At 36.1% G+C, this 23701-nt stretch overlaps 1 protein-coding gene across 2 annotated transcripts in view; it reads left to right on the top strand.

The window, feature by feature from the left end:
- LOC124362905 (cubilin-like) overlaps positions 1 to 23701 on the top strand; it is a 277291-nt gene that overhangs the window by 136336 nt on the left and 117254 nt on the right. For both annotated transcript variants that reach the window (XM_046817792.1, XM_046817800.1), the window contains exons 33-35: positions 20904 to 21030; positions 21119 to 21355; positions 21458 to 21565. In XM_046817792.1, the coding sequence (XP_046673748.1) occupies positions 20904 to 21030; positions 21119 to 21355; positions 21458 to 21565 (472 nt within the window). The remainder of the gene's footprint in view (positions 1 to 20903; positions 21031 to 21118; positions 21356 to 21457; positions 21566 to 23701) is intronic.

A 23701-nucleotide genomic window follows, 5' to 3' on the forward strand; every position in this document is an offset into this window, starting at 1 on the left:
ACTTCCTGTAGTTTTCTGGATTATGCTTACTTCCTTTTTTTAAATAAGTTTTATTTTACAAATGGGTGAAGTGATTAAATCCACAGTTTGTTTCATAGTTATTAAAATACTCAGACATTTTCTGTCCATCATGTATCATGTCATTGTTACAATTAAGTTCAGAGAAATGTTCTGTTAGCTTTTTGCTGTCTAGTTCAGATTCAAAAGTTTATTATTTATTTGACTCATATGGTTACATGAACCATTTATATCTAGAATATAACATGAGTATGCAAGATGGCAGTGACAGAAAAGGAAATATATAAAGAGCAAATAGTACTGCTGTCACGTTCACTCGAATTGTAAAGAATAACTATGAAAAATAGTTATGATATGCAATCAGTCTAACATGCATTTGTATAGTAGTTTTACAACAAAACGCTATTAGCAATCTACAAAGAAAAAGACAATTTAGTTATCATGTTGGTCAACTATAAATTAGGTAACAAGCAGTTGCACAGGTACATATAATGTGAGCAGTACAACTTTAAATAACAAAACACAAGAACAATAAGCAATAACAAATGCACTAAATTTATAACAATACAATACAGCAACAAGACAGTCGTTGACAGAATTATGGTAACAGAATCATCAACATAAACAAAACAATTAGTGCAGTACAAGAGTATTAGAAAAATAAAGAATAAAAAATGTCAATATCTAAACCTGCCAAGATAATACTAATACGAAACGAGACAATGACCAAAATAATAACACATGCTTTGACTTGTGAACGTATTCACCACTGCATATACTTAACTTCACTCTCGTGCAACCATTGGCTAATGAGCCCATATTTGATGGAAAGGGCAAACTAGGTATTACCAACTCGTGACAGGAGCAGATTACGGACTCTCGTCTTGAAGGCCAGAACACTGAAATCACAGCAGAAATCAAGCCCTGAGGACACATTGTTCCTCAGTCTGATCAACCTTGGAAGAGGAGAATAACGTAGGTAATTTGTGCCACAATATCTCCTGAAAAATAGGTCACAGGACCTCTTCGACAAGGAATTCGCAGCTCAATCACCGAGAGCAGTTCAGGATTTCTGATGTTTCCACTCAATAGTCTGTATAGTAACCGAAGGTCAGCTACTTAACAACAAGTCTCAAGAGAGTCCAATCCAAACCAAAAGGCAATCTCAGCAACTGGAACATCCAAAAAAGGAAAACTGGGTCTAATACCAACAAGTCTAAAATTGACTGTGCTGCTTTATTTTATTTTCTGAAGATCCAATAAACTTACAATTATCTAGTATTTTAACTTTACTACAAACAAATATAAATATTTTTCTATAGTTTTGAAAGTTTTAATGAAATAATGGGTTAGAAGTTATATTTGAAATTTTGTTTAAGTTGCCTCTTTCTTGCAATAGAAATTGTAATGTGTAAGGTTATCCATGTTTTTGGTTTTGTTGTTAATCACTTTAAGGGAAATGACTAACATAAAATGTGGTTTTTGTTTTTAATGGAAACAAAGACCCCATTTTTTAATGGAAAGGAATTTTCAATGATCAACTTAAATTGTAAAAAGAAGTTACTAAAACTATCTTGAGTATGCATATACTTATGAGCATTCCAATGGACTTCACTAAGAGCATTAAAATGTTGTATTTTGTTTTGAAAAAATGCAGTGGGGGTTGATTCATCCTCTCATTTTTACAAAAATTTTAATATAGGCTATCACTGCAAGAAATGGAGTTCGATGATCTGATATCCCTAGATCACAATTATGATTTTTGTAGTTGGTTAATAATTGATTATTGAGGAAGTTATCAATACCTGTTTTAGAGAAAGAAGTTATTCTTGTGAGCTCAAGAAAATATTCAACATACCCATATTAGGTGAGTGATTAATTTCATCATCATCAAAATCTATCCCATTCCAGTTTTTAACACTTTCAGAATTGTTGAGGATGTAAGTACATTAACAAAATAACAAGATGTGCATCATCTTAAATTCCAACCAATATGAAGTCTTCGATAATGCCTCAATCGAATTTTGTATAAGTCCTTCCCAAATCTGGTTAACTTAGACCATCTCTAATAAAAGATTACCAGTCCAAGTGGTTTGATTATGTTGTTAATTCTTATCTGGTTATATTTGGTTATGTTCTGGCATTTTATATTACTTTTAAGCTTATTGTAACATTGTTATATACTACTAAAATTTCAACTAATACACCATCTTATTATTTCTAGAAAACTTTAAAAAATTATAAAATACTAGTAAAGTTCTGTAGAACTTAAACATACTTTCAAGTTGGTAGTATACAAGGGGTAATACAAATTAATGTGTGTGTGTGTGTGTGTGTGTGTGTGTGTGTGTGTGTGTGTATATATATATATATATATATATACAGGGTGGAAAAAAAGTATGGAAACGCTTTCACTAATTTTGTATGGCTTCACTTATACAAATTAAATTTTGTACATCACCACTTGTATTAAGAACCTAGTTTTTGAGACCAGTGGGGACATTTTATCTTTTCAGGGGGACGGCCCGTGAGGAGTCGGACGAAAATCTTAAATGTAAGCATAGGCCGAGTTTGGTATCAAATTAAAGGTCTAGTAAAGAGAAACTAATTACCGCAAACCGCACTTAAAAAGATTAACCCTATCCAGAGTACGGGCCGTTTGAATTTCATAAGTAACGTTTGATTAATTATTATTTCTCCGCAATTTCACAGTCTCAAGTAAACTGTTCTGACTGAAAATGACACTTTATGGAATACAATTATCCAAAAGAATTAAATTAAAAATTATCTATGTATTACAAGAATAATCATACCTTTTAAATGAGGTGCTCAAACTGCTCTCCGAACACTTGTTGGCAATGAGCTAGTCTATTATAAAAACCTACTACAGTCACATTTTGAAGCATCTCGGGTGTAATTCTTCTTGCTTCTTCTAATAAACGATTTGTCAGCTCCTCAATGTTGGCTGGTTTAGTTTTATACACATTATCTTTTAAGAAGCCCCACAAAAATAAATCTAGTGGATTAAGATCCGGTGACCTAGCCGGCCACTCAACGGTACCCCTGTGACCAATCCAACGGTTAGGAAACACTTCATCTACCAGATTGCGCACCCGCAAATAGTAATGGGGCGGTGCTCCATCTTGCTGAAACTATACTGCATTAAAATTTGCCCCAAGAAGAGCACGCACTGCTGGCAAAATGTTATTTGTCAACATATTGAAATAAATTTCGCCTGTTAGATTTCCATCTATCACAAACGGTCCTACAATGTTATTGTTTATTATTCCAGCCCACATATTCACTTTCTGAGGCCTTTGTGTGTGGCCTTCTATCATCCAGTGTGGATTATGGTCGGCCCAGTAACGGCAATTATGCCTATTAACTTGTCCATTAACAAAGAATGTAGCTTCATCTGAAAACAATATCGAACTTAAAAAATTTTGAATTTCGTCACACTTTCTCATCATTATTTTGCAAAATTCAGTCCTTCGATCAAAATCATCCTCTGCAAGTTCTTGGGTTAGGGTTACTTTAAAAGGGTGATACTTGTTTTTGTGTAAAACATTCAACACTGAGGTATCGCTCATATCAAGATCTTCTGCAGCCACTCTGTCCAAGGTGCTGGGATTTTCAACAAATGTTTGGAGTACATCCAAAGATTTTTGTTCATTTGTAGCCGATTTAGGCCTGCCACTTCTTTCACGATCTTTGACTGTTCTAGTTTCTTCAAATCTTTTTACTGTCTTAAACACTGTTGACTTACTAATTGGGGGTCTATCAAGAAAAGTGTCATTAAACAAATGCGCTGTTTCTTCATAGGGATGAACTAGATATCCATATCCACGCATCATAAGCAGCGTGATTCTCTCAAACTCACTAAGTGACATTGCTTTTAAAACTAGTAGAATAAAATGTAAACACTTAAGTAAAAAAATTTATAACTATCGCAGTAGCATCTAGTGAAGACTTTCAACTTTATCTTACGTGGACGAAATTATAACGTAGACTAAAAACCAAGCTGATATTAAAAATACAAAACTGTGGAGTTTTGCTGTGACAGTACTGTTTGTATTGCCTAAACCAGTTTATGTTTGCCTGAGATAAAAGGGCTGGAGGGACTGGACCTTGACCTCATGTTCATAAGGAGTTACGGTGGTATTATTGAATACTCTCAGTTTCTTGAAGACAAGACAGGAAAACCCCTATTTACTGTTATCCAACAAATGTAGAGGTAAAAAAAAACAATTTTTTGTTGGAAATTGTTTTTCAAATTTACATAACCGACATAAAACATACTACTGAAAGTAAATTAGTTACTTCACAAGACAAAATTACTAAATTTGTTTGTCATGAAATTTATACGGCCTGTACTCTGGATAGGGTCAACCTTTTTAAGTGCGGTTTGCGGTAATTAGTTTCTCTTTACTAGACCTTTAATTTGATACCAAACTCGGCCTATGCTTACATTTAAGATTTTCGTCCGACTCCTCACGGTCCGTCCCCCTGAAAAGATAAAATGTCCCCACTGGTCTCAAAAACTAGGTTCTTAATGCAAGTGGTGATGTACAAAATGTAATTTGTATAAGTGAAGCCATACAAAATTAGTGAAAGCGTTTCCATACTTTTTTTCCACCCTGTGTGTGTTGTGGTGTGTGTGTGTGTGTGTGTGTATATATATATATACATCTTTTTATAATGCATGGGTAAAATATTCTTATGTTAAAATACATGAAAAAGCATTTTTAATCAGCAAATATATTTCTTGTTTTAGTGCAATATCTTACAAACATAACTTTTTTAGAAATGTTTGTTTTGTTGCAAAATGTTATTGTCATTTATTTTTCAGCCATTAGTACATTTTAATAACATTTGTATATACCACTAAACAAGAATGAATAATATAATAGCCAAACTAGTTGCTTATAACTAATTAAAATAATCGTTTTTTATTAGGTTTAGTCAATTATTTGTAATTTTTTTTCAAGTTTAAACATTACTTTGAACATAGTACTTACCACTTTGTTGTATATTTATAACAATATGAGACAATATTACTAAATGTTAATAAAAACACTACTTTTTCCAAATTGTTTATTTTTCGGACGAGGCCTTTTGGAAAAAGTAGTGTTTTTATTAACATTTAGTAATATTTAAAGAATTTTCCAATTGCTCCAAGAGTCTACAATATGAGACAAGTTTTTTAAATAAGTACTGTTTATATAAGACTTTCATATAAGAATAAAATTGTTACAATTATTAAAAGTCAGAAATCAGAAACTATTACAGTATCTTTGAGAAATGTAAAGCGTCAATTTACAATAATTTCATCTCTGTATTAAGGTAACGTATTAAGCAATTTGTTATATTGAAAAACAACCTTTGATATACTTGTCATATAAGATTTAACAGTAACTTCAACACAATTATTTTTACACAATTAATTGTCATCATTGTGGTGCTGACCTTCAAGATGCTTCATCAGTTTACTTAATTATTGTGAAAACACAGAGTAGTCACTGCTAAATTGGACCTTTATGGAGAATGACCAAATTGTTTCCAAACAAATGTTGTGATGAGATTTTTAGTTAATTTTGCACATGTGGATGGGCATTGACATGCAACAAAAAGGTCCTTTATTGATAGTTAAAACATTCAAAAATATTTCATAGAATACTTTTTGAAACATGTGGAAACTCGCCTGACAATGAAAAAGCTGTGAAATATCTTCAATTTCACTTTTTCGTTCACTTTCTGCTCCAAATCATCAACGTTCACTAAGGAACGTCCACTTTGTTTCTCATCATGGTCATCTTTTAAATCTCTTATTTAATTACATGCCATTCCATCACTTACAAATTTCCAGCTATAAATTTCAAAAATTCTGATTGTGAATTTCAACTGCTTTCTTGTTTTTAGAGCAAAGGAAATAAGAAAACAAATATCAGTGGAGTTTCTCAATTGACGTAGGTATTATAAATATGCATAAAGAGATATAAACACAAAGAGATAAATAGTCCAGGTGCTATTCAAAACAAAAGCAAGAATAAAGATTTAGGACATCTGTATTGTCATTGAAACTGACATTAAATACTTTGACATTTAATCCTACCTTGGGAAAATTATGACAGTTTGCTGTAGGCACTATTGAACTGAATTAATTGGGCTACTCATCCATATATCTTATTAAATTCTGTGTAATTAATTTGATTATATTATAAAAATAATAATATTACGAAAATTGACTAAATGTAATAAGAGTTTTAATTTTTATTCTTATAACGCTATTGTGCTAAAATTTAACTGTATCTACCATTTTCATAGTACATATCGTCGCTTAAGAAACAGGACCGCCTAAGTGACATTTGGTCAACTTTTCAGGAGGGACAAAAAACTTTCTCTTTACCACAGATAATGTAAAATCCTGATTTAATTTTTACCTGTTTTCACATTTCTAAGTTCTGTGAACGGTATTAGGTCATTTAATTAGTATTTACCATTCATGTTTTATGTAATGTACTTAGGCGGTACTACCGCTTATTATTATTTTCGTTAGGTACTTAGGCGGTATTGACGGGTTTTGTTTAACTGGCGTTAGAGCGTACAAAAAGTTTGTTTTCATCAAATTTTTGTTTTATTAGTAAAGTAATTTAAATATAAAACCACTTATTTCAATTAATACTGAAAATCAATATGGGGAAATAACAACTCATTAAAATGCAAAGATAAAAATTCTTTATTTTTGTTGTATTCTTATTTGTATAAAGTAAGGATACATTTCAAATATAAGTACTTGTAAATGGTTATTATCATCATTACATTATGAAAATTGTATAAATTTTAAATGGTAGAATCTATACAATTTGGGGGAAAAGTACTAGCTATGGTTAAATAATACAATAATAGTATAATAAAACTAAATTATGATAGTAAGGAATCGGTAAAATCCCAATCAATAAAAGGTTTACTTGTTTTTGTACGGCAGACTGTCATAAAATTCATGACAATCTCTAGGAATAAATTGCTTCAGTTCCTGAAGGTGTTTCCACTTTGATTCAGTGATGGGGAGTCTCTGTTTGTTAAGTATCGGGAAGTCAGTTATTGGCTCAACATTTTTCAACATTTGTTTCCGACTTTGGGGCAGTTCCTTGAATTCATCATTGAAATTGAGTTTGTAGAGGATCTTTCCATCCGGCTGGTACTGTAATGCTTTTACATCGTTAACCTTTGGGTCTGATACATTTCTACCGGGTCTTATTGAATCGTAAAACATAGTGCTTTGCTTTGAAAAATCTTTAAAAAACTGGTGTGTCAAAAACACAGACCTGTAAGGAATAGGTGCTTTCCTGGCTTCTAAGGTCAGGCTGTGATACGTGCTCGGCAGATAAATTTCTTTTCTTCCCTGTTTGTTGTAGCTAGGTTGGAGCAGGGATTCAATTTTGCTGTGAACTGAGTCACACTCCATCTGAGTATGACCCTTCACTAGCCACTTTTGTTCGATTACTACGTTGGATTCCATCGATAGATGTAGCAAGGCATTTGACAGTATGGCATTTTTATTTTGGGCTCCACAGCCATCTGACCATAAAACAATAGGTTTTTTGTCTTCTGCAAGCATAGTTTTTAAATTATCAATAATGCAGGATGCATAAGTTGACGCTTCAAGTGAAGATGCTGTTTCGTCAAACCAGTAACACTTGACATCTTTGTTCCCCAAATTGTACATAGTGAAATTGTGTACTGCTAACTTAGTTTTGAAGTACATGGAACTGGCATTCAAGCAAGGCGCTAATTTTACTGCTTCAACATCCTGAGTGAAAGCATAATGCAATCCTTGAATGGCTTTAGCTTTGTCAATTTGTTTTTGCTCTTGTAAGGTTTTTAAGTTTGGTTTAGTTTAAGATTAAGCTTGTGACATACTATGAGCAAGGGTTGCTGTGAGAGGATTTAATAATAGGTTAGATTGACAGTACAAATACCCTCAAATGAGCCAACACATATTTTATTTTGACAACATCTCTTTAAATTGATTAAAAATTTTAATTAACAATTGATTGGGTCAACCGATATATTAAGCCCAAATTTTAATGTCTTAATACTTTGAAGACATATTTAATATTAAATTATTCATTACAATTTATTTTAAATTATTTCATTATAACATTTACTAGTAATTTTGTAGTGTTGCAATAATTATGAGTTCATGGGATAACGTGAGAAACTTTCTTTTAAATAGCTAAACATTTACATGAATTTACATTTTCGAAATTGTGAACAACTAAATGGATATGGAATTGAAAATGATTAATGAACCCTAAAATATACTAAGTTCTTAAAATTACTTACATTTTATTCCACTTCACACTTATTACGCATAGAGATATTTTTCCGCACACGAACACAAACACTCCCGAACTTCACTTTTCGAATTCCCGGCCTCGACTTCCACCTCTCCTCCTTGTTCTTCAGTTTTGATGTTCTTCTCCCGCCAGCTCATTGACCACGCCTCTGCCAAATCTCTCCATCATAATTGGTGAGTAACAATTTTTCATATCAGCATGGCTGTCCCTTACATTGTCACACGGTTTTTACAAATAAGCATTTCCTGTTTGTTCACCATCGGCGTCTGGGCGGATGTGCGTATCTACTTACATCCGGAGGATGTTTGTCTCGAATTGTAGTACAAGACTTCCTTTCCAGCAACTATCTGTACATCGATTCTATGAATTTTATTTTACTAATAATTACATATGTCTTACATTCCCCTGGCTTAATGACGATTCTACCTACGAATTGTACTTATTCTCTAATTAGGGTTATCCATTGGGTAGTCACGTTCATGTACTGTAGGCTTCAGAAATTTTATTTTGATGTTGTTAATGTGGATGAAGTAGAGGGCTATAAAAAGAAGTAGTGTTATTATAGAAGTCCAGGCTAATAAAATGTACAAAATGAGTTCCGTGTTGTTTACTATGTTTTTGTCGTCGTGATTTAGCTGGAAGTGGTGTTGTCTTTGTAGATTGTGAACGAAGCAGGTGAATGCGCAGGTAGCTCGGAGAGTAGGTAGTGTTGTTGTGTTGAGAATGCTGTGTAGACATCTTCCTTGTTGTCTGCCAAGTCATGTATTTGGTGTTCTGTCGCAATGTCACAACACCATTCGAAGAAATCTCCGACGAACGTGAGCGATCTTCTGTTTCTATCTGGTTGCTGTCTTTGGATGAATGGGAGGTGTTCTGCTACCATTTGTTGATGTATGAGGGTTTGTAATGTGGAAAGGTTGTTCTGTATCTTGCAATAGGTTTGGGAGTTGTTGAGGTTTTTAGGGCAGGAATTTAGAGAGGGTTCGTTTTTAGGTAAATTTTGCTGTTTGTTGAAAGGAAATTTTTTTTGGTGGATGGAACTGATATAAGGTAGTGTCTGAGGCATTTGAGTAAGGTACGCTCCTGTGAGGATTTGTACTAGAGGCTTATTGGGTTCTTCTGTGTTGTGGGTTGATGTGCTGGCAAAGGTGGTCAAAAGAGGCATGGCAAGTGCTTTCAGTAGTAGTAGTAGGAAGTGCTGTAAGGACTTCATCTGTCTCGTGGGTGGTCGGGACGGTTAGAGTGATGTAGACTGGTGTCTTGTAGATTGGTGTCTTGTAGACTGGTGTCTCAGGTTGTAGTTGGCGTTTTGGTGTCGAAATTCTAAAACTAAATATCTACAGGTTACATATACATTTCAGGTTAATATTTTATAACTAATACACATTTATGTCTAAGGTTTTTATTTACAGAAATCTTTTAATGACCTCTCGATGGTGTGTCGTATTTCCCTAGCTCTATGTAATAATGTTTTTACTAAGCATCTTAATCTCTAGTGTTCTTAAATAAGGTTCGAAATTATGTTATTTTATCATATTACAAAACGATACTACGCACCTTTGTTTCTGAGGAATATGTAATATCCCTTCTTTGTGCTTATTGTCCATAGTCATTACTAGCTGTTTCCCGCGGCTTCGCACGCGTCTCTTAAGCTTTGCCCGTATATTTCTTTGCCTTCAAATAGTGTTTGGATATTTTAATATACGTAACTACTGTGTTGTAATTGCAGTTTATAATGTGCAGGCGCTTTGATAACTTTTATATCTTGCAGTACAGCCTGGTGGTTAGTTACATCAATGGGCATTGCGTATAAACCTTCTACATAGAAAAATACAAATTTTCATAGTGATCGGTCCAATAGTTTCTGAGTCTATAAAGGACAAACACACAAACATTCATTTTTATATATTATGATTGCAGAAACAGTTTAAACAAAATTTGTCGTTTCTCTTAAGCTTACTCTATGCTTTAAAACTATAAGTGTAAAGAAATTTATATATAAATATATTTTTTGTCGCATTATATATGTTTACAAAGAACAGCTGATTAAAAATTTGAAAAGACTCTTTCACTTAATAACATATGTTTGCTGCAATGCATTTCTTACAGGTATTTCTGTAACCAGTGGGGCGGAATCCTGAATCGGGAAAGGGATAAAAAGTATCCTATAACCTTCTACAGATCAAGACGAACAAATAAAAAAAAAAATTAGGCGAATCCGTCCAGCCGTTTGTGAGTGATGCTGTTACACACGAACAGTTTCATTTTTATATATATAGATTATGATCATAATATATGTTGCCTAATCAAGGCTGTATAGTTTGTTAATGAGCAATATTGCTGTGCTAATACATAATATGTTAAATATATGTTACTTTCCTTCAATGTTAGATTAGCTATGTAATAATTAAACATGTTATATAAGTCATTTACATGTCATATATTGAAGTATTTGTTTATCCTAGGATTATATAATATAGAACATGTATGTCTCTTTCTTTGAGATGCATCTCAGGAAAATTGAGTCCTTGTAGGGTATATTATGTTAACACTGCTATCTACTAACTTAAATAAATATGATATATGTAGTACACTTTATCATATTTTATATTCTTTATTACTAGGCTATGTATACACGTATCCCTCAGGTAAGTATAATATGTACGTTGTGTCAAGTTAGAGTACGCTTTGTTACTGTAGTAAACGAGTACGTGGGAAACATTACTTGCATACTAAGCTGTCTGAACCACCAGGGCCCTTGGCGACCCAGACCGCCGGTACAAGGCAATGCCCCCTAGTCATAGTCACAACACAGTCGGTGTAGTATAGCGTGGGAAGTTAGTTGAGTTAGCAGAAAACTTATCTGCCTGGGAGACATACCAGAGTCACGGTCAAGTCTTACTAGCCAGTCTAAGTACGGTTACCGTGGGTTACAGGCTCTGCTCGTGTCGTGTGTGCTGTGTTAGTGTCCTGTGTATTGGGATTATCTATACCAATATCTTTGGTACGTGTAACCTATCACTTAATCACTAAATTACACTAAACCTCACATTAAAATACAAAGTTAGGCGTTTTAATTTTCTAAAACTTTTATGTCTTTATTCTCTATCGTTTTCCGACACAACATCGAGATTTTAATATACATTTTTATTTCTGTTAGACTTACTTCAGTGACTCTCAAGGTTATATAACGTTATAATGAATCATTCAAACCGTAATCAAGTTAACCGGTCTCTCAACTCCTGGAGTATAATACCTATTTTTTAAAGCGATTCTTGCGTGACTATGTAGTAGCTTTTTACCCTCATGTATTATGAAATTATTGCGAATATACTTTTCACTCTCTTCAAATTTTACTACAAGGCAGTGAGTGCATAGTGATGTTCATGAGAAATATTGTATATATTATTCTTGAATATTTTATTATTGCTCAAGTCCCTTCATATTTGTTTTATATTCTCTTATAGAATAATTTCATTCTAGCAACATGTATTGGTTGTTCTGTTAACCTTCCCCTGTGGTAAATTTCTACTGCATATGTCACTTCGTTAATTTTTTTCTTGACAACGAAAGGACCTCTAAATGGTGTTTGAAATTTACTATATTTTTTTGTGTGGTCTTTCGGGAAATGGACCAAGACTTCATCGCCGGGTTTTAAATCCAAATGAGTTTTGTCACGGTCAAAGTATTTCTTTTGCGCTTCCTGGGCTTTTTTCATGATTTTCGGCATATCTTTGCGTATTTGCTCTAAAATTTCTATATTTTCCAACACCATTTTTTCGGGATTAACCTGTAAATATATACAATCAGATGGTAAGTTAGCTTCGTAATGTAAGGGACAGCTCATTGACCACGCCTCTGCCAAATCTCTCCATCATAATTGGTGAGTAACAATTTTTCATATCAGCATGGCTGTCCCTTACATTGTCGCACGGTTTTTACAAATAAGCATTTCCTGTTTGTTCACCATCGGCGTCTGGGCGGATGTGCGTATCTACTTACATCCGGAGGATGTTTGTCTCGAATTGTAATACAAGACTTCCTTTCCAGCAACTATCTGTACATCGATTCTATGAATTTTATTTTACTAATAATTACATATGTCTTACACTCTCTAGCTTGTTCTTTATCAATTATATGTTTGTTATACTCCTCCTCAGTAACGGTTCCATTTTTTATCTCAAAGGCAGAACAAAGATCGCATTTATCCTTTTTCGGTGTATGTATAGCTAGGTTCTTCTGTTTGAAAATCTTATCAAATGTAAACCTACTAAGTGGAACAGCGCTACTGGTCTGACATTGGTTCTTATATAGATCATAGAGCTGAGTCTTGGACACAATCGTTGTTTCTAGATACAAAGATGTAGAAGTGAATCTACAGGGTGCGGCAGTCAATCCCGCATTTATAAATAGCGCGCAGGAGCGTAGGAGTGGTGGGGGGCCGAGCAGCCAAGGTCACCATTGTGTTCTCCTATTCATAGCATTTCAGTAGACATGGAGCCGTGGACTAAGCAACAACGTTCGTTTGCCGTGAAAGCTTTTTATCAAAGTGGTAGCTATGTAGCCGCTATGCGTCGTTTCCGAACGCATTTTCAAATTAATCGCAATAGACCAGTGCCTTCGGTAAACGCAATTAAGTTGTGGGTCGAAAACTTTGAAAATATTGGTGAAACGACAAGGAAAAGAGGTGGCAGTGCGAGATCAGTGCGAACTCCAGAGAATATTGAACGCGTTCGAATTGCTGTGGGAAGAAGCCCTCGGAGATCAGCGCGTCGACAGAGTACGGCACTTGGAATTTCTGACAGAACCATCAGAACAATTTTGAGGTTAGATTTACATCACCATCCTTACAAAATTCAAGTGGTTAACGCTTTGAATGAGAATGACTTTGATGCTCGACTGCGTTTCTGTAACCATTTTTTGGAAATGATTGAAGAAAATGGTGAGCTTGTTCACAACCTCTGGATGAGTGACGAGGCGCATTTTCATTTATCGGGATATGTGAACAAACAGAACTTTAGGTATTGGAGTGACCAGAACCCGCAACAATTACATCAAAAACCTCTCCATTCATCTAAGGTAACAGTTTGGTGCGCAATGTCCTCGTCGGGTATCATAGGCCCTTATTTTTTTGAAAACGAAAGAGAGCAATCTGTTTCCGTGAATGCTGAGCGCTATTCGACAATGTTAAGGACATTCTTCATTCCTCAGCTTCGGCAACATGAAGTGAATGAAGAAACATTGTTTCAACAAGATGGAGCAACAAGTCACACAGCCCGCGTGAGCATGAATGTTCTTAACGGAGTTTTCCCAAACCGAGTGATTTCCCGCAATGGCCCGATTCCGTGGCCGCCCCGTTCACCAGACCTCACTGCGTGTGATTTTTTCTTGTGGGGTTACCTAAAAAGTAAAGTATACGAAGAAAGACCTCATACTGTTGGTGAACTGAAGGCAAGACTCCGGCTAGAAATTGAGAGAATTCCTCAGCCTATGCTTCGTGATGTTATGAACAGCTTCGCAAATCGCCTGCGCGAATGCCGTACTCGGGAAGGCCGCCATCTTGCTGATGTTATTTTCAAACAGTGATTATTTTCAATGTTTCTTAAATGCTTTTTAATGTAGAAAACTATTTTATGAATATAATTTTGATATCTACGTCCGTTTAATTTTTACACCTATTTCAAAAATGCGGGATTGACTGCCGCACCCTGTACAATAATGGGCGGGAAGTTTGGGCAAACTGTCAAAAAACTTGTTTAAAAACTCAATCTGAATCGGATTTACCCTTCTTTCTCCAATATTATCATGAGATGTCTCAAATGAAGAGGCAGTACCTGTAGATTGTCCAGGCGTGTCTAACCAGTATCGCACAGTCCATTTCTTAATTCCTAAGGTTTGTAGAAACATGTTCTGGCAGACTTTCATCATTTTGCCATTTACAGTCAAATAGTAAGTCAGGGTATCGTTTCTTCTTGATTCATCACCTTCAGCTACCCTCCGTTTAACTGGTGTTTTTAAGACATTGTTTACTATGAAAACTTTTGTTTGATCCCAGTTCATATTATTCCAATAGTTTGAAAAGATTTCCTTTCTCTGTTGTTGTATTATGCTGTTACAAAACCTAACTTTGGACCGTTCACAAAATCTTGAAGTACACGGAGGTCCCATCCTTCTTCATTCTCTCTCTGTGTCATGGTAGGTTTTTCCTTCGGCTGTTTTTCTAAACCCTAAATATGCTTGCCCTTTCATTCTTTTTTCCTTTTCAGCATTTCTTTTCCATTTAGTCTTATCAGGAATTTTACTTCACACTCTGTTTCTTACAACGGGCTGTTCTTCAGGAGGTTCCGGACCTTGTTGGTTTACTTCCACTTCTGGTGGCTGCTGGATTACTTCCACTTCTGGTGGCTGCTGGATTACTTCCACTTCTGGTGGCTGCTGGTTTATTTCCACTTCTAGTAGCTGGTGATTTATTTCCACATCTAATATCTGCTGCTGGTCACGTAAAGGTGAAGATTGAACAATCAAGCTGCTGTTAATTGATGGAATATAATCAAGATCGTTGGGGTCATCAAAACTTAAGTCACAATCTGCAATTGAAGTGTCTTTCTGAACGTCAAAATAGTTATTTCTAATATCAGGGAGCTGATGTTGTGTCGTGCTACACGATGAGACAGCTGTATCAACAATATCACTTATATTCAAAGTGGTAGACACATCCTGCAATTCCATAGTGCTTAGGTAGCAGAGAGAATCTGTTACAATGTCCTCTTCAGCACCTGTAATAAATTCAAACTAGTTAGGAGCAATCCAAGCTCAAAAGAATTGATTATTTTCTGTTTACCAAAGTTGTATACCATTGTAAGTGTATTGGGCAAACAAAGAAAGAGAGAGAAAGAAAGAAATTACATTTATTCTCTTCTTCAGCACACAAAATACATAATACATTACAAATTGTGCAGTAATCATGTATAACTATCATTGTTACAAATGATAAAATCTAAAATAGCTTTCACTTGTTATAGTACCTCGGCCAGCTAAAACAAAACGTGGTGGTGTCCCTTGGAAACGATGAGGAAAATAATTGCACTACCATACAATAATAAAGAGAATTTTTGGCTAAAACAAGACAACTGAAATGATACATCAATGATGCAGGGTAAACTCTGAATTTTTCTATACAGTACGTTACTAAGAGCTTCACACTTTCAAATCGTACTAATAAATAAATAAATTGTTGTCAATAAGAACCCAATAGTTGTCCGTTTTCAAAAACTTATGATTGCTTTTTAAATATTGAAAAAAATATTAACACATAACAAATACCGTAACTTAGTTAATACGTACTACTTACTTGTCATTTTAATCTTCTTTAAATTGTGGTTTTCATTCCCAGAAGAACTTTGATGTGACCTCTTAGTAGCTCTTTCAATTGTGGATGTACTAAATCCCATTTCTTTTAAGATCTCTGACGATGTGAATAAACCTCCCTCATCCTCAGAATTGCTTGAACTATCCATCACTGTACTCTAAAAAAATAAAATTTATCAGCGTAATTCAATTTTCAAATCTTTCATAATATCTGCATTCAGAGGAGGACATTAAAGATAACAATATATCATAACGTAGTCATTGCTATGGTATACATCCCTGGTAATTAAAAGTATGTATTTTTGACTTAAGCTTTAAGTTGAAGTTCATTTGTGACTTTGTCGATGCAAACATGTAATTTATGACAATAAAATATTGTTTATTTTATTAATGAAGATGCTATTTCAGAAGCGGAATGATAAAACAATTTTATAAAGACTTGAAAAATAAAAACAACTTGTGTAAGATATCTACTGTTAGGTTCAAAACCGCCTATCTGCTAAAACTCACGAAAAGCAGAACCGCATATCTTGAGTTGTGTAAAGTAAGGTTAAGCTAGAAACTGTTTTAGATAAATGTAGTGTTAATTCACTATAAACAAGATCACAAAGCAAAGAGCTTTTCCGTGAGTAAAACATAGTTTTACTCTTACCTTAATGACGCCAAAGGTTGCACAATGTAGACACAATTCCAATAGAACAGTGACGAAATGCGAGCCGGTATCTACTGACTGATGGCTTGCCTCGCTATATAGGCGGTACTGCCACTGAGGTTGCAGATAGGCGGGGCTGTTTCAAATGCGATAGTGACGCTATCTGTTAGAGTTTTGTTGAACTAACAGAGCCAAACGGTCCGCAGAGAAATTCTGCGTCCATTGATACCAATAACTCAATTTCAGCAAAAAATGTCACTTAGGCGGTCCTGTTTCTTAAGCGACGATATCAAGAAAAGTAATGTAGTTCAGTAAATGTAGTTATAGCTGGCTGTAAATAATTCCAATAATTTACTTGATCAAGCAAAACTATTCTAGCTCCAGTGGCGTAGCGAAGGGGGGGTCCAGGGGGTCCGGACCCCCCCCCCGAAATTTTTAAGACGTATTAAAAAATAAATCATGGAGCAAGAGAAAAAAAAGGAGAGTTATCATTTACTCTTGTCTACAAACATTAAATTGATTAAAGTGACCGTTGTTAAAATATAATTGTCCTTTACGTTTAAATCATAAAGTATCAAACGATACTTTTGGGCTCGGGCTTTCGGATAGTGTAGTGTAATCACAGGTATTGCTATAGAGCGCGGTCACGTTACGTCGCAAAGCAACCTAAATTGTAACACGGCGAACATTCGACATCAAGCGCTCGTTGTGTAAACAAACTACTGGAACAACATGAGTGACATCTTCAAGAAGATGGCACAGCGTGCCTTTGGAAGCGCCGGGAAGCCAGCTAAGAGGCCTAGCTCTCCACCTGCCAGCTCGGCGCCTAAGAAGGTCGCTGCTCCAGCAAAGGGCCTTTTTAAAGGCCACAACGTCACCACTTCTACTGTGACATCTGACCAACCTACGGCTTCGGTTCTACGCCCAGGATACCCTTGCTGTTCCTGGACAGTGTTCCGAACTGGCCTACCCACGCCAAGAAGTTGGAGGAGTTGGCGCGGGGACGGCCTGACGAAAACATTCCACGGTGCTCACTATCGCTTGAAAGTGACCACCGTGGAGGACTTCAGGGCAGTTCAGCGGTACCTATGTTCCAAGAAGCTGCCCTTCTACACTCACAACCTTGGGCGTGAAAGATCGCTTAGGGTTGTGAATCAGCGGACTGCCCGACACCGATGATGTGGAGCTCTTCGATGTCTTAACTGACGAGGGCTTCGCCGTCGACGAGGTTGCACGACTTCGGACAGCCAGGGGACCTACCAGGAGCTGGCTGATCATGCTGACCAGGGACAGTGAGCGAGAGAATCCTGACACTAAGCGGGCTTGCCAAATCTACAACGTGACAAGCCTGCTCCATGTCAGGGTCTCAGTCACTGTCTACAAGAAGCCGGTCGGCCCGCCGCAGTGCTAACGGTGCCAAGGTTTTGGCCACGGCTCCGGCAAACTGCGGGAGGCCGAGAAAATGTGTCCGCTGGGGGGGGGAAATCATCTGAAGATGAACTGCCCCAAAGTCTCGACGGAGAAGGGTCACCTGCTGCAATTGTGGCGGCGATCACAACGCCAACTATCGTGGGTGTCCAGCCTACAAGGAGGCCAGAGCGGCAGCTGTCCAATTAGGCCGCAAGTCCCGGCCTACCAAACCAGCGGTGAGGCGATCAACGGCCCAGCCGCCCAAGCGACCAGCGCGAGATGAGTCACCAGCGGACTCCGTATCGGAGAATGAAGCTGAGGACCACATGCCGCAGAAGAAGAAGCGCCGGAGGAAACCCCAGAACCCAGCCCAACCGACTTCCTCGCCCGCCGGCATCTGTGGCTGACCTTCCGGTCACACAGAGGCCCAGGGCGACTCCCAGGCAGAAACTAGAGTGGCCACATACACCAGCCACTCTGCCGCAACAAACGGAGGCAGCCAGCAGCTGATGCAGCATCAGAACCAGCCGCCCCCGCCCAGCGCAGCCTACAAGCCGTCTTGAAATAGCTGCGCAGCTGACCGCCCTCACCCGGCTCTTCAATGAAGCTGTGGCCCTCATGGCACACCGACCAACTGATAGACTGCTGCAGGAGCAAATTGTACAGTTGACAGGCAAGTCATTGAGTTCAACTGCTCAGATACTGCCCACAGACCAGGAGGAGCGCCCAGAGGCCATCCTAGCGACCCGACTTGGACTTGGACAGTTTAAAAATTAGCGACCACTTCGTTCAAATTCGTCTTGGGGACGTAAAATGGCTGCTTAGAATTTAAGTCACGACGTTTTATTTTAGTGTCATTAAACTGTAGACGTGTATATAATTATCGAAAAAAAATATAAAAGATCACTTCCGGTCGGAAAATACACTTTAAAAGCTCTACTGATAAGAAGTTCCGACTACTTTGGATTTCACTGACTGAGGTTGTTTGTCTTTGCCTACATTTTCCTTAGTATATTCCGATCTGAAGTGATTATTTTTTTGTTTTTTTTTCTCGATAATTATATATTTATTCGTCGGCGTTGAATTAATACCTAAAATCAATGTCCTAACAAAATTATAAATACCACTTTTACCTCAACCACTGAACCAGTGAAATCCAAAATCGTCAAAACTTGAATCTGTAGAGAGCTTTTTCTTCGGTATTTACCGACCGAAGTGATTTTTTGTCGATAATTATATAGGTTAGTCGAGTACAGTTTAATGATAACACAAAATCGTCGTCCTAACTCAATCAAAAAACCACGTTTACCTCTATAAACCGAAGTCCGAAGTAGTTGAAGTTACTGTATAATCATTAGAGTTTTTCAGGTGTATTTTATTTCCGACCAAAGTGATTTTTTGGATTTTTTCCGATAATATATACTCGTCTACAGTGTAATGATACAAAAAAATCGTCATTATAACTCATTCATAAATACCTCAATCAGTGAAATCCAAAGTAGCCGAAACTTCTAATCAGTAGAGTTTTTTCGGTACATTTTCCGACCGTTAGTTTGATCTGTACCGGAGCAACGCTCGAAAATTTCCCTCCTTTTCTAAAGGGTTTCGGCCGTCAGTGGCCCAATGTCCCCGAAGGGGTATTTCATTTTTTCCACAGAATATAGTTGTGTCAATTATATGCTTGAGTGAAGCTCTGTTTTGTTCTTTTTCTTTTCTTATCCAGTGAATCCAACGTCACTTTGGAGCCTTATACTCGGCCAGAATCGAACTTTCGTAAAGTTTCTGTAGCTATACAAGAAAATATTTGTGGTACTAGAGTTGCTGTGAGAGTTGAATTTTGCCTATTTACATCTTTCCACTTTCTACAAGACGTAGTTACTAAAGCTCCATATTTTTGGTATTTACCTTTTACCAGTGAACTCATTGGCAAATAACACACAAAACGTCCCCCGGATCTTCCAGTTTCGGACCCCCCCCCCGAACGAAATTTCTGGCTACGCTACTGTCTAGCTCTATTCTATTCTAGTTATTGAGTCAGAAGAACTACTGCCACACTATTATTGGAATGGTATATTTTACAGTTGTATATGTTATTGCTAGGTAGCAGCACAAGGCAGAGCAACATTGATTAAACAAGTCCAGCCTTACTGTGAATAATTATTTCATTAGAAGTTCAAAATACCTCATGTGAAATGATGGCAGCATAAAAAATAAATATGTTTAAGCAGATTCCTGGTGATTGGATGTACAGTCAGGCCCCTGGAGTGGTGATTCATAGCAATTAGCTGGGAGAGTTTTAATTTATTCCAGTGTATCATGAAAGCCATTTGTTAACAAGATATGTAAAAAACTATTCAGGTACCTTTCTTATACATTGTCTTAAGTATGTACTCAAGAGGCAAGATGAACTCCCTATTTTTCCTCTCTTGAATTTCATATAAGTTATGGCATAGCTATGGGGGAACAGAATCCATAAATTTAGAAAGAGTCTTTATTAAAAAATTGAGAGCTGTTAGATATCTTGCAAGTCTTGGATACTAAGAGAGATACTGAGGAACATTTGTTAAATTTAAAATTGTAACTGTGGTGGCACTTTAATAAAAGAAGTTGTCCTTCTCAGAGCCTCCACTTACAACAAAGACACAAGACATTCACTGCCATAACAGAAAATATACTTTATTCCTCAAACTTTGTCTTACCTCTCCATTACCTTAAGTAACACCATAAATAGCTCACAAGTTTTAATCTGAACATGTCCCATAATTCCTCTTAATTCTGATCAAATAATTGACATGTTTAATCAAAATTTCAACAAATAGTTTCATGTAGGAAGGCCCATATGAAGATAGTGTAACAGATTTTTACCAGAAAGATCTAAGGCTCTATTAATAGTGAATTAAATTATTACTAATTCGTATTTAGCAGGTCTCAATTTGTCTACTAAAAGTTTTGCTGCCAAATATCATGAGTGCAATAGTTTATTTCAATAAAATTACACAATTATCACATATAAAGAATTTTTAAAAGCTTTGGAGCTTGGTAAAAGTACATGCAATTTTTACAAATAAAATCCAAACAAACTGATGATTTTACAGGCCTGTGGTGCTCACATATCAGCCAAGGGGACGGGAACGTTCCAAATGGGTGAGCTTGTGAGAGCCTCCTCTCCCTGGACTCCTACCTCCAACAACTGCACTTGGTACATCATCGCAGAGGACCCTGGTAATATTGTTGAGAAAGAAATAAACATATTAAAAATAATGTGATTTTGATAGAAAAGGACTGACTAAAGAAACTTAAATTGTTTCAGCTGATAAGATCATGTTGAGTTTCACATCCTTGGATTTGAGTTCCTGCTCTATTAACTATGTGGAAGTGCATGATGGAGATGACACCAATGCCACTGTGATCAGCCGAGTGTGTGGGACCAAACTGCCGAAGCCAATACGGAGTAGTGGTTCTGCCCTCACCATTGTGTCTTCTAGCCTCACTGGCTATCGTGGCCACCTCTGGGGGTTCTCTGCCTTGTACTCTACACTAGCTACAGGTATAAGCAGATATACTTAACTCTCTTACGCCCTTCATGGATATAAATAATAGGGAATAATTGTCAGTAAACTATTCCTTTGTTTTCATATGTTTGTGGCAGCGTGTGGAGGAGAATTAACTTCAGAAGAGGGAGCCATAGCTTCGCCCAACTATCCTGATGGTTATCCTCCAAACTTAGGCTGCGAGTGGCTGTTGAAGGCTAGTCCAGGTATCTTGTTTGTTTCAAATATATAACATTTTCTATTTTATTGTTCATCATAAGTTAGTACATTAAAGAACTAAAGAAAGAACTGTTTAAAGATAATGGCTTTGTACCATGCTTGTTTAACGTTTTCAAATATTTTCCGTCATTAACGTTATAAAAATAGAACACATTGTTTCTAGGATTGGAATCTATCCTGTTCATCAGGTGACAAAAACACCTTAGGGTACAAGTTCCAAGCATACGGCAAGATTAAAATATCTAGTAATTGTGTGGTGTTTAAGTCCAAGGCTAACTTAAAACATTCTTAGAAAAACTCTTGTAAAATCCAAATAAAAAAAAATGGCACACACTACTCAAAAAACTATATTTACAGTATAATATACTCTTCTGATGGGGAATATATAAGCAAAACAAAAAGATCACAAAATCTAAAAAAAACGGGCTGGCACAGGAAGAGTTTGTATTGAATTTTCCTCAGTCTTTCACAGTTGGAGGGTTTATCTTATGGATGTTTTAATCAGTGCGTTTATTCTCTGTAGAGACATGATTGCTGCTTGCTCCAACTCTCGAAGAAGAGTATGCAACTCCTTCTTTGACAAATCTTTGAAAGTTCAATTTAAAATTTAGATATTGACCTGTGTGTATTTTTTCATTTAACGGTTGTCTTAAGGGCATCATTATCTCTTACTATACGCACATCCAAAAAAAGCAGAGTTTGTTTTATAGCCTACATCCGTGTTAGGTGTGTATAAGAGGAAATGCTGTTTAAGTGAAAAACAAAGCACTAATTTAGTGTGTCCATGAGAGAAGATGATGAAAGTGCCATTGACATATCTCCACCTGATTTTTTATTTGAATTAACCCTTTAAAACGCCGATATAAATTTAGTCATTTTTTAGATTAGGCTACGCTCATTTAAAGTGAAAAAATAAAAATGAAAATTTCTTAAAGCTAATTTTTGTATTCATTCCTAATGACTAATAGTCACATAAAAAAAATTAAATTTTACAATAATGTAATACTTGTATTAAAATAATCACATTTTTCATAAAAATGGAATATTACAATCAAAATCAAATTTAGGTTACAGAGTAATCAAATGCATGTGATGAAAACTATGTACAAGGATAAGAAAACAAATAAAGTGTAATATGCTGATCTTGATTAGTTTTATAAGTTCTGATAATATTAGATTTAGGCAGTTGTACGGTAAACTTCAAAAAAAAAAAAATCGGGATGAAGCCATGGGGTCTCGGGACATGACTTGCAGCCATAATTACTCAACAGAAAAAAAAATAAATACTTTATTATAACACCTAAAACATGGTAACAATAACTTTTTACAACTGTTTGTATAAGGAATGACAACGCAAGAACACTTCCCAAAGGCACAATGTGTGCTCCACTGACAGTCGGTAATGGCGGATAGTATCGTCATCGGCGTACAGACGGGAGTGGGAGAACAGCTGCCGGCAAGAAAACAATTTACTGTTTACCTACTGCGGCCAGCTGACAGCTGCAACTAGATTATTTGGTCAAGCCAGTACATTACTTTGTATTGTGGCCTATGTATTGAACTTATAAACGTCAAAAACAGTAATAAAATATATTTTTATCGATCGGCGGATTATTTCGTCTTTGGCGTTATAAGACCAAACTAAATCGCGGATTATTCCGTCTACGGCGTGCTAAGGGTTAAGTTAAAGCCAGGAATTCTAGCTCAAATTCATCTATAAATATATTGGTAAAAGTGGGTGATAGTGGAGACCCCATTGCCATTCCCTCACCTTGATGGTAAATTTTACTGTCTAGTTCAAAGTTGTAGTGAGCGCAAAATTCAAATAGTTCCATAATTACAGGAATCTTAAGTTAAGATCTCTCGTTTAATCTTCTTTTAATTGGAATTCAGTAGTTTTGAATGTATGTTTCAGAAAAATAATACATAAGTGATCAGGCTTTCAACATTAAAGCCTATCTGTTTCATGCTGTTTCAGATTTTAGCTCCTTAACAATATCATCAGAATGTTTATTAAACAAATCAGTTTGTCTTATAAGTGGTTTTAGGATGCTCAAGAGGACTTTAGATAATTCCCTACATGGTAATTACGGGAACTAATTATTGACCAAAGATGAATGTCA

The sequence above is a fragment of the Homalodisca vitripennis genome, chromosome 1, assembly GCF_021130785.1.
Source record: "Homalodisca vitripennis isolate AUS2020 chromosome 1, UT_GWSS_2.1, whole genome shotgun sequence".
NCBI classification, from domain to species: domain Eukaryota; kingdom Metazoa; phylum Arthropoda; class Insecta; order Hemiptera; family Cicadellidae; genus Homalodisca; species Homalodisca vitripennis.